Raw genomic sequence first — 12326 nt, 5'->3', positions numbered from 1 at the left:
TAACTACAACAACAATAAAAAACAACAAGGGCAACAAAAGGGAAATAAATTAATTAATTAAATTAAAAAAAAAAAGATCTACAGGGATGCAGAGGTTACATAGGCTCCTAAGCTGAATATGGGCCCTGGATCAGATCAAATTGATGGGGTTTACAGTCAACATATTTATACGCCATTCCCATATTCGGGAGCTACTCTCCTCCCTGATCCAGGTTTCTGGTCCTTTTTCCAGTCATGACATCATCTCCCCAGATAATCTACCTGCATATCAGATGTCAAGCTCAGGAAAACAAACAAAAAATCTAGTATAGTCATGGTCTCTTTTGAATATAACTAAAATAGGACTATAACTATCTACAAAACGGAGACCCCCCAACTCTTCATATGAACTTTTCCAGCCTTTAGGTTCATGATTAGTCAACATTTTTTTTTGGTTCTATATGTTAACTCTTTTTTCAGCTACCAGGTTCCAGGTACTAACATGATGCCCACAGGACTTCCATGGGCAGATGACCCCACCCCACTAGGGAACGAGAGAGACAGGCTGGGAGTATGGATCAACTTGTCAAAGTCCATGTTCAGCGGGGAAGCAATTACAGAAGCCAGACCTTCTACCTTCTGCATCCCACAATGGCCTTGGGCCCATACTCCCAGAGAGATAAAGAGTAGGGAAGCTATTAGGGGAGGGGATGGGATATGTAGTTCTGGTGGTGGGAATTGTGTGGAATTGTACCCCTCTTATCCTATGGTTTTTCTCACTGTTTCCTTTTTATAAATAAAAATAAAAAAAAAGAAAAAATAGTGACCAACTCATTGTTTCCTCACAAGGAAATAGGGGGTTACAGGGTGACCTCCTCCTTCAGGTGAAAGTACTCTGTAAACTGGGAAGTGAGAAGCAAATACAGTGGCTATTTTTTTGTCAGTGAAAGCACTCTGTGCATGAAACAGGCAGTGTACAGAGAGGTTCAGGACTGTGCTCAGGGCCAGCTCACGGGTTCCAATTATAGGTGCTCAGTGCACTGACTTCATGACTTAAAGCAAGCCATTGATTTCTCAAAAGAAGGCAAAATGATACCCCCCCCCCCATGCTTGTTTCTTGATCTCAGAAACCTGTGAGCTTGCTATGCTATATAGTAAGGGCTTAAAAGAATTCAGATGAAACTACTGTCTTTGAGATGAAAAAAGAATAGTCTAGATAGTCTCAGAGGGTCCCTTGCAATTGTTAAGGTCCTTATAAATGAGAGAGGGTGATAGGGCGGATGTCAGAGATTGGACTATTAACAGAAAGGCCACAGGTTTAGGACTGCAGGTGGCATCCAGAAGCTGAGACGGGCAAGGATATTGATTGACCCCTAGAGCCTTAAGGAAGCAACGAAGCCCTGCAGATACTCTGCTTTTAGTTAATGAATATGTGTGGGTCAACTCGTGTTACAATTGTGCTAATTTGTTGCAGCAGCAAAGGACTGCTGTTTCCTCACCTGCAAACTATGGATAGTGTTAATTCCTATCTCACAGGGAGGAGGAATATTACTATTCACAACAGTAACTTAGTTGTGACAGGTATCTGCAGAGTTAGCATGCATACAAATATTAGAGCAAGGACCTACAGAAGCCAATTTATAAATATCAGCTCTTCACATGAGATTTTTTTTTTTTCCCTGAAACAAGGTAATCTGAAAAGTGAGCCAGAACACATTTCCTAGCTTAAAAGAAAACCCGTGTTTTTTTCTTTTCCTTTTAAATCATTTTAGAGGGGTGGGTGGAGGAATAATGGTTTATAGTAGTTGTTGACACAGTAGTATAAATTCTCAGCTCTGCATGATAGGTGTCTGCAAAACACTCACTCCCCCAATTTAGGTCCTTTTCCACTGTCGTGCACCAGGAACTTTAGGCCCTCCCCACTCCCTCCCTTCCCACAATACACCACACATACATCAAATAAAGGGCAAATAACAAAACATATCATGAACTCACTAATCCCAATAATAATAATAATGCCTCCAATAAAGTGAGGAGATGACATAGACAGACTCTTCACCAAAGAAGAGATTAAAAAATAGGCCAAGAGACATGTAAATTAATAATAATAATAATAATAATAATAATAATAATAATAATAATAATGCCTCCAATATGTTGGGCAGTACATCAGCTCCCCCCTGCTTAACGCTGTGGTCTATTTACATAATCACTGTTTTACCTGAGACCCGCCCTGCCTGCAAGGCACTGGTTTAATCCCACTGGTTCGCCTGCTCTTTTTTCCACTCCGCCCCCTCTCCAAGTCACATCCTGTTTTCCACCGTTTCATCCCCACTGGTTCACGCGCTTTTTTCTTCTCCCCACCCCCTATCCTATGTACTTCCTCTTCCGTGTCAGGAGATATAATAAAGGACAGGATTTTCTAATGACTAGAGATTGATTGATTGCACTGCATCCCCACTCATCAATAAAGATTGAACTGCGTTCCTAGCTCAGCCATGAGTCCCTGGTCGTCTGTCTCCCGCCCACTAAGCTAGCCCAGCATTTGGCGTCGAACAGGGACCGGCACCAATAAAGTGAGGAGATGACAAAGACAGACTCTTGACCGAAGAAGAGATTAAAAAAAAAAAAGGCCAAGAGACATGTGAATTATATGTTCTTTAAAACCTTTCCCTCTTAGGTGATGAAGTCTATAGAGACAGCTGACATCTTTGCAGAACTTACTGTCACCATTGGTGAGTACGCCATTCTGTTCACTGCTCACAGGGGCATCTGTGGCCAGGCTGGTGATGGAACGACTGAACATCTCCTTGTCTGAAGGCTGCAGATAGAAACCAATACACCACACTCATAAGAATCAGTCTGTGCAGCAGGAGGAAACAGCCATGGTATTTTGTTTTTCAAGAACTAAAACAGGAACCAAGGACAAACACCAATATCCACTACTTAAGATTTAAATTAGATGAACTTAAATAAAATTGACTTTGCTGGTGGTGCTTGTCATATTTCAATAGGCATATGTGGCTAGTGGTTACCAGATGAGGCAGTTCAGATACAGAACCCTGAGGTTACTGGGGAAACATTCTACTGAACAGGGTTGTCTTAGACTTTTAAGGCCCTGGGGAATGTCCAAGGGTTAGACCCCTTAAGCCAAGGTGAGAAGGGAATGAGAATTCCCAGCACTGATCAGAATGGACTCTACCAGAGAGTGACCCCATCCTTGCATCACACTGTAAAGAACACTGTAAAGTGTTCTTTTCGAGGTTCCATTCTGTGAACAACACAGGAGAGTATTATCCTAGTCATTTGAAAGGAAGAGACATTAATCTGATCAAAAAAAATGTCACTGATTTCTAAAATGATTTCCTAACCAGATAGGTCTCTGTTTTAAGGTTCACAAAACAACTGTACACCAGAAAGAGCAGCAAATCTTTCTGCTCCTCACAAGCTGGTTCAGAATACTTGGAGGGAAGACTCGCCATGTAGCTTTTCTGCAGGGCAAGAATGTGCAGGTACTACATTGGGCAAAAGGCCAGGCAGAGTTGTTGTGCTGAGTGAACAGGGCCCATGTTTTCACCCCTAATACCACATGGGAGCACATCATGGCAGATGCTATAGTATCTCCCCTCTCTCTTTATCTCTGTCTCTTAAATTTAAAAAGGGGGAAAGATGAACCCATTGGGAACGGTAGACTTAGGAAGGTACAAAGTCTCAGCATGCAATAAATAAATGAATGTTTGAATGAATAAATAAATACATAAATAAAACTACCTCAGGGAATGGGAGAGTATTACTATTGAATCAAGGTGGTGGTGTGGTGGTGGTGGGGTTGACTAGAGGGTGTTCTCTGGCCTGAGGTATGGCTTCTGAAGGTGGTACAGATCTGTATACTAAAAACTGACCTCTTAAAGAGGGTTGTGTTTGTGTGTATGCGAACGGCATGTAAAGAGGAATATGAGGAAGACTACTCAGCATCAGCTAGTTCCTTTAATCCACAGGCCACTCTTCCTGTCTTGAGGTGGGCAGCTGCTCATCGTTAGCACCCCAGCAAGAACAGAAGGTCTTTAACAGTGGTTCTCAAATAAGTCCATGCCAGAATCATCTGAAAGCTATGTCCAATCCCCTGGGCTCCACTGCAGAAGAAATCTCACTTCTCACACAAGCTCTAAGTGGTGCTGCTGCCAGAGGGCCAAACCTCCGAGCTGCTCTAGGAGGGTGTGAGGAGAGGAGGACAAGAAAGAAGCTTCCCCAGACCCTGACACCTGGGAGAGTGATGGGGTGAAGAAAGACTGGGCTTGGGACCTGTGTGTGGGAGAAGTAATCACAGGGTGGGGCCCCTGTTTCGGCACCTACCACCTGATGCTACTACAAAGTGGCAAAGGGAACAGAGGGAATGAGGGCTGAGAGAATGGGCCAGAAATGAGAGGGAGGGTAAAAGAAGGGTGAAGAGTGAACCCTGGGTGGCAGTGGGAAAAAGGGAAGAAAATTCTAAGGCTCCTTGAAGCAAAGCAAAATCCCAAGGACTTCATGTGAGCTGGGGTGGAAGGCCTTTCACAGCATTTGTGGTTTGTGGCTATGTGGACTGGAGATGTGTCTGGGTGGCTCTGAGCCTCTCTGCCTCTTTATTTCTGATAAAGTGACATGTTATTATATATTTCACTCATCTAGGGCTTTCTTTCTAAAAAAATATTTTTATTGGAACATGATGGCAGAGGAGGACCTAGTGGGGGTTGAATTGTATGTGGAAAACTGAGAAATGTTATGCATGTACAAACTACTGTATTTTTTTTCTCTCCAGGGTTATCGCTGGGCACGGTGCCTGCACCATGAATCCACCGCTCCTGGAAGCCATCCTTTCCCCCTTTTTGTCGCCCTTGTTGTTGTAGCCTCGTTGTGGCCATCATTATTGCCATTGTTGATGTTGTTCGTTGTTGGATAGGACAGAGAGAAATGGAGAGAGGAGGGGAAGACAGAGAGGGGGAGAGAAAGATAGACACCTGCAGACCCGCTTCACCACCTGTGAAGCGACTCCTCTGCAGGTAGGAAGCCGGGGGCTCGAACCGGAATCCTTACGCTGGTCCCTGCGCTTTGCGCCACATGTGCTTAACCCACTGTGCCACCGCCTGGTCTCCTCTAGTCTTCTTTCCCCCCCGACCCAGTTTTGCTTGGGCAAAATAGTCAGCTCTGTGAATGTGTGAACGTGGGCAGCCCCAGCCTCAATGGCTGGCGTGTTGCAGCTTGATAAAGACACGGTCCAGCTGGGAGGAACAAGGCAGGGTCAGTAGCTCCAAAGCTTCACCAGGGTGGAGCAGAAAAGGCGGCAGAAACAAACCACACCTACTGTTTGGTGGTTTCTGGTTCTGGTTAATTTAGTGATGAGTAAAAAAAATATTAGTGATGAATGGTTATGGGTTGGAACTGTGCCTTCCCCAAAGTTACATGTTACAGTCCTAACTACCGATACTCTGACTGTGATCTTATTTGAAGAGGACCACTGGAGTAAGTGCACATAGTACTAGGCTCCAGAACCACACAAGGATTTGGATTGGAGCCTCCAGCTTCCTACCTGCAGGGGGGAAGCTTCACAAGCAGCAACAGCAAAGCAAGTCTGCAGGTGTCTATCTTTTTCGCTCCTTCTCTATCTTGCCCTCCTCTCTCAATTTCTCTCTGTCCTATCCAATAAAATGGGCAAAAGAAAAAAAAAAGGTCACCAGGAGTAGTGGATTCTTAGTGCCTGGACCAAACCCCAGTGATAACCCTGGAGGCAAAAAAAAAAAAAAAAAAAGGAAAGAAAGAGAGTTATCACCCCAGATTCAACACCCACCCAGCACTACTGTTAAGCCAGTGCAGTGCAGCTGGTTAAATAAACAAACAAGTTAATAGAACAGAGTCGTTGCAAATGAAACTAGTTAGATGAAGTCATATTGGAGTGTTTACAGATGGGGGGGACTTAGAGAGAGACAGACATACTTGAAGTAAACCCACGTGAGCAGACACAGGGAGATCATCACATGACACAGAACACCAAGATGTACAAACCAAGGAATGCAGCGACTGGCAGAGAATCAGGCTGGGAGAGCTGCCTGCACCAAGTTCACTCTTGGAGCTCTCGGGACAGAACAACTCTGCTCACCTCTTTATGGCCAGTGTCGCCTCCAGCAAGATCTCAGTCTACCTGCGCCTATTACGACAGCCTCAGAAAACTAAGACACTAGCTGTAGCTAGATAGAGGCAAACACGAGGTATCCCTGAAGAAGGCCGGGGCTACCTGAGGGTCTTTCTGGCTGTGGTAGAACCGAATTCACCTCAGCAATCATCCCAGCCGCTCCTGCTAGGCCTCGACTCAGGCTGAGTTCAAGCTGCAGAAAGAGGTCTGGGCAGCCACTTAACTTGGACGGAGTTCCTTCCCCTGGTTTCCTGGGGCCATGCTCAGGAGAGAGGGGGATGTCCTAACACACATGCCACACACACGCACACGCACACGCACACACTCACCATGTTCATCAGGTTCTCATCGTCCCCACTGTGTTGTCTTGGCTTCTTCTCTCTGAAGTGGAAAAGAAAACACAGTTGCAATATTAAACACGAGGGCTAACATTAAAGACACATTCTCTTTCCTACCCTGATTGTGATCCACATTTCACATTCTCCTTTAGCACCAAGTTAATTTTTCTGAGGAAGTTGAGGCCAGCAGTCACTGACTCACTCCTCTGCAGGCGGTGGGGGCTGAGGCATGGTGCTGACTGCTGTCCTCTCTTGCTTGCCCTTCCTCTGATAGCAGAAAATAAAAGTTCTCAATAAATGGACTGAGGCAGGTTCCTTACTAAAGTCCATTTGTATTTAGAATGTTGCAATGACAATGTCTTCTCTCTCTTCTGTTTTCTTTTTCTTTCTTCCTCTTTCTCTCTTTTGTTTTTAAGAAAATCTAGACAATATTATCTCTTTGCTTTTCATAACGCAGTCTTTGAGAAGTCACACACTGCAGCACAACTGAGAAAAATAAGGAAAATACACATTTTGGCATGCTGAGGGTACATGCTCTCAGGATGAGTCATATGTACTCCCATCAACAGAAGAGTCTCTTGTGTAAAAATAGAATTTATTTTTACTCAGGACAGGCTAAACAAAGCCATCAGTAGCAGAGAGCAGCCCAACACATACGTATAAAGCAAGGGTGCCACCTAGTGGTAATAACATAATTATAGCAGCATCCCTCCCAAGGCCAGGGGAGTCAAATTCCATTGGCCTGTATCCTCATTTTTCTGGCTGGACTCTGTGAGGTATGAGTCCAGATTGGACAGAATTTAGAAACCACTTGCATTCAGAGCATCCAGTCTTTGACTTCTTGATGAGAAGGAAAACAAATCTAGGCTCCGACATGACATGCTGATTCTCTTGTACTGTTACTGAGAACTGAAAGATTTGCTGGTTGTTCACTGGTTCCCACTGACTCCCAGAATCTGTCACTCCCCAGGGAGAATGCGTGCAGTGTAATGGAGCATCCTAAAAAGTAGCCCAGCTTAGAAAGAACACTGCTTCTCTGAGCAGAGACGTCTTGGGAGTGAGTAGATACTAGAATTTTATATGAAAGAACCAGAGGGGCAAGGGAGGGACGGAGGGAAGGAGGCAGAGATGGAAGGAAAGAAGGACTAAGAGAGACTAAGGCAGGGCACACTCATTTGTAGTGCTGAAGAGTAAACCCAGGGCCTCACTTGTGCACGGAACACATTTTACCTACTGAGCTACCTCCCAGCCTTGCCTGCCTGCCTGCCTGCCTGCCTTCCTTCCTCCCTTCCTTTCTCTCTCTTTATCTTCCTTCCTTTCTTTTTTCCTTCCTTCCTTCCTCTCTCCCTTAGATTCAAAAGTAGAAAGCAAGATGGGGTTGAGGATTCAGTGGCCTTAAGCGGAAGGAAGGAGATGGCTGTTTGGTGGTGGGTGAGGTATGCTGACCAGTATCTTAGGGAGGTGTGAAACTCTTCCCCTGTGCTGACAATAGTAAAGCAACACTACCTCTGTGAAAACAAAATTAAGTGAGTCTTACGAGGGAGAAAACAAATCTGTTTCTCAAGAAAATGCAGTTCTAGATCATAAATCTTTAATAAAATGATCCAAACCATATAACTGCAAACATCCTCTGTAACTCTGATGTGGTTGTAAAACTAGTCTATTTAACACACCTGATGCTTAGACTTCTAAAGGTCGACACATGGAAATACTGACAAGGATATGCTCCAAAAACTATCAAGGATATCAATCTGGAAAAGTTTCATATGGGGGCCGGGTAGCGGCATACTGGGTTAAGCGCACATAGTACAAAGCATAAGGACCAGTGCAAGGATCGTGGTTCCAACCTCCGGTTCCCCGCCTGCAGGGGGAGATGCTTAACAGGTGGTGAAGCAGGTCTGCAGGTGTCTGTCTTTCTCTCTCCCTCTCTGTCTTCCCCTCCTCTCTCAATTTCTCTCTGTCCTATCAAAAAACTCGAAAAAAATAACCACAGGAGCAATTGATTTGTAGTGCAGGTATGGAGCCCCAGCAACAACACTGGAGGCAAAGAAAAAAAGAAAGAAAGAAAGAAAGAAAGAAAGAAAGAAAGAAAGAAAAGTTCATATGCAAGAATTCTTCTAATTGACCCTTGGGGGATATGAATTTTCATTCAACATATGAAAAATACCATGTAATCCTTTGCAGTAGTCAAGTAAGTCCATCTTATTAATATCTGAGTTGCTGTATCTACGCAGTTGGATTCCATTTATTAAAGATTTCTTTTTTTCCTTTTTCTTTTTGCCTCCAGGGTTATTGTTGGGGCTCGGTGCCAGCACTATGAATCCACTGCTCCTGGAGGCTATTTTTCCCATTTTGTTGCCCTTGTTGTGGTTGTTACTGTTATTGTTGTTAGAGCTGTTGTTGCTGCTGGATAGGATAGAGAGAAATGGAGAGAGGAGGGCAAGACAAAGGGGGGGAGAAAGATAGAAACCTGCAGATCTGCTTCACCGCTTGCGAAGCGATCCCCCTGCAGGTGGGGAGCTGGGGGCTCGAACCGGGATCCCTACGCCAGTCCTTGTGCTTTGCGCCATGTGCACTTAACCCGCTGCACTACTGCCTGACCCCTATTAAAGATTTCTTAAATGAAACACCTCTGGGTAGGGAGCATATTATTTGAAGGTTCCAGTGGGTACACACTGGCTCTCACCTGTCGCAACTGAAGCACAGGAAGATGAGGAAGGCAACAAGAAAGAAAGTAGCAACAGCTGCCAGACTTCCCCACAGGACAACCTGCGCCTGTCCACTGCTCAGCAAGCTCCCGGAGGAGGGCCCCATGATGGAAGCCAGAATCAGCACAATCTGATCCGTCAAGTTCAGCCTTCAGAGGTGGTCACATGAGGGCAGAGCACTGAGTCCTCCTGCAGAGAGACCAACATATTTTGAGACAATTGCTCTTAACCAGTGCGAGTCTTAGAATCCATTCACTTCAGGTGCCAAAGGACCTTTGTGCAAAATCAGAGAGGTAGGAGCAGCATACATACACTGGTTTGGCTTGAACTGTGATTCCAGGCAAGAATTCTTTCTTTGTCTGGGTTTTTGTCTTCTCTCCCCAAACAGAAAGAAGGTACTGAGGAACTGACAAATGCATAGCACCACATTTGCAACAATGCATGCCTTACTGTTTTGCTGGGTCTGGGGAATGAATTTTTTTATTAAATATATATATTTAACTTATTTTTATTTTAGAGAGCCAGCAAAAGAGTGAAAGAGAGGGACATTTAGGAAAAGAACAGAGCACTGCTCAGCTCTGGCTTGTGGGGCTGGGGGTTGACCTTCGGGTCTCTAAGTCTCAGGCACCAAAGTCTTTTGTGTAATGATTCTACTGTGTTCCCAACCGGACCAAGAATGGGTTTTTACTATCTAGAAATAAGGACTTCAAACTACCACAGAGAAAGCAAATAAATGTTTATTTGGATCCCCTCCTCAAAAAACAAACAAACAAAAGCCCAGGACATTATGAAATATCTGTTACAGTTTTCAACAAAAATCAGTTCATATCTCTCCCAACTATCTCTAGAGTTCCCTGAACCTGCTTTTCTTTGAGGTTGGAGGTTAAAACAACGAGTGATGCAGAGTGTCTTCATAGTCACTTTCATAATCACTTATTCATTTGAGTATGCCACTGACCATGCATTTCCAGGGCCAGCTTTCACTAGCGTCAGCCAAGACTTAATAAGCACACTTTCAAATGAAACAGAGGAAGAGCTGTGCTAAGAATACATAGTCAGCGTCAACCAAGGCCTAGATACAAACCAGTCTCATTTCAGTGCCTGGCATGAGTCTAGGACTCTGTTAAGTGTCTTCCTCATTTAGCAGTGGCCACCAGCCCATGAGCAAGGTGCTGCTAATCCCTGTTTTTCAGACCAGGGGGCTGAATGGCAGACCCTCAGAGTAAGTGCAATGAAGGCGTCAAATGTGCTGAGTGGTAGAGGGAGGACTAGATTCAGTGTCTCTGACTCCAAAGCCTCTGTTAGAAGTCACTGCTCACTGGGGACTCTTGCTTCCTAATGCTTCTATATGAAAATATTCAGATTGGTCATACAAAGTATTTAAAATGATAGATCTTGATAGAGTTATCAAATTAACAATTATTTCCCTTCAGAGAGGCCTTGTTTAAAGATCATTTGCTTTCTCCATTCTAGAGCTAACAATTAGGGGGGAGGGGAGAAATAACTCTTCTTCTCTTCCTTATTCATTTTTTCCTTATAGTAGGAGACAGAGACAGAGGGAAAGACTCCACAGCACTGAAGCTTCCTCCAGTGTGGTGGGGGTGAGGCTTGAATCTGGGTCACGTTCATGGCAAAACAGTGCACTACCCAGGTGAGCTATCTTGCTGAGCCAGAACTTTTTTTTTTTCAATTTTTTATTTTATCATCTTTATTTATTGGATAGAGACAGCCAGATATTGAGAGTGGAGGGGAAGATAGAGAGGAAGAGAGACACCTGCAGATCTGCTTTACCACTCATGAAGCTTTCCCCCTGCAGGTGGGGACTGGGGATTTGAACCCAGGTCCTTGTGCATTGTAACATGTGTGCTCAATCAGTTGCACCACCACCCAGACCCAAGAAAGTCTTTTCTCTCTCTCCCTCTCTGACCTCACTCCTTCCTCCTTCCCTCCTTTCTTCACTTTCCAGAGCACCGCTCATCTCTGGCTTATGGTGGTACCAGGCATTAAAGCTGGGATCTACAGATCCCAGTCATGAAATCCTTTTTTTTCCATTATAAATTAATTTTTTACTATTCTTTATTTCTTTATTGGGAGATTAGTATTAGTGGTTTACAGTTGACAGTAAAATAGAGTAGTTTATATGTAAGTAATATTTCTCAGTTTCCCACATAACTAGGTCCTCCTCTGCTATCATGTTCCAGGACCTGAACCCTCCCCCCGGCCCCAGAGTCTTTAACTTTGGTGCAATACACCAACTCCAGTCCAAGTTCTTCTTAGTATTGAGCCATGGAATTCTTTTGCATAACCATCTTGCTATCTCCCCATGCCACGGTCAATACACAGCCTTTCAAAACTCTAGTTTTGTGAAGTAAGTAAGTAAATATTTTTGTCATATGGTAATGACTCAGACTTCAAAAAAGCACCCCCCCCCCCTTGACAAATACTGCAGATGTATACATCTCCACTGCATTTGCGGAGTGGGTGCAACTATTTGAGCATCACGGAAGACACAGTGCTTGGGTGGCTTAGGAGCAAACAGGATGGCCCAATGAAAAGGTCTGCGAACAGAACTCACCCTTGCAAAGACAGCTTAACTGGACCAAATTTTCTCTAAGCAAAGCACACCACATTTCTCTGAACGTCTGCTCAAAGTTTAACAGTATAGAGTATCCTCACTTAATGGGGTCAATAGGCTCTAAGAAATTAACTTAACTCTCCATTAATGTGGTCTGGCTTAGCACCAGTTAAGACTGTTATTTGCTCACAGCAATCAAGCTACCAGGCTGAACGAAGCCATGTTACTAGAGGACACCATCTTACAAAAGGCCAAAGTAGAACTTTAATCTATACAGTGTGCAGAGAGAATTTTAGAAGGTGATGTCAACTCTTTTCATCAAGTCCTTGGATCAACAACCCTAATGTTCCATCAACACATACAACTCTGTTTGAAATATAAAACTTCGTCTTTTCTGTGCTTGGTTACAATACTATGCTTACAAACATGACAGGCACACAGTCATGGTTCAAGGACTGGATTATTTATGCTGAACAACTACAGTGGAATGAACATAATCTTTTGTGCTTTGACTTATTGAAGCAGGTGATAACTCAGTTTAAACTCACACCACTGACAGG

The 12326-nt window shown here is 44.1% G+C and overlaps 1 protein-coding gene across 2 annotated transcripts in view; it reads right to left on the bottom strand.

The window, feature by feature from the left end:
* The window catches only part of PAG1 (phosphoprotein membrane anchor with glycosphingolipid microdomains 1), a 186939-nt gene that overhangs the window by 20069 nt on the left and 154544 nt on the right, over positions 1–12326 (bottom strand). For both annotated transcript variants that reach the window (XM_007520148.3, XM_060199625.1), the window contains exons 4-6: positions 9170–9380; positions 6475–6526; positions 2704–2800 (exon numbers count right to left, since the gene is read on the bottom strand). In XM_007520148.3, the coding sequence (XP_007520210.1) occupies positions 2704–2800; positions 6475–6526; positions 9170–9297 (277 nt within the window). In that variant the 5' untranslated portion in view covers positions 9298–9380. The remainder of the gene's footprint in view (positions 1–2703; positions 2801–6474; positions 6527–9169; positions 9381–12326) is intronic.

This window comes from Erinaceus europaeus, chromosome 1 (genome assembly GCF_950295315.1).
Source record: "Erinaceus europaeus chromosome 1, mEriEur2.1, whole genome shotgun sequence".
In the NCBI taxonomy this organism is placed as follows: domain Eukaryota; kingdom Metazoa; phylum Chordata; class Mammalia; order Eulipotyphla; family Erinaceidae; genus Erinaceus; species Erinaceus europaeus.
The sequence above is the reverse complement of the archived record's forward strand: the minus strand, read 5'-3'. Positions and strand labels throughout refer to the sequence as shown.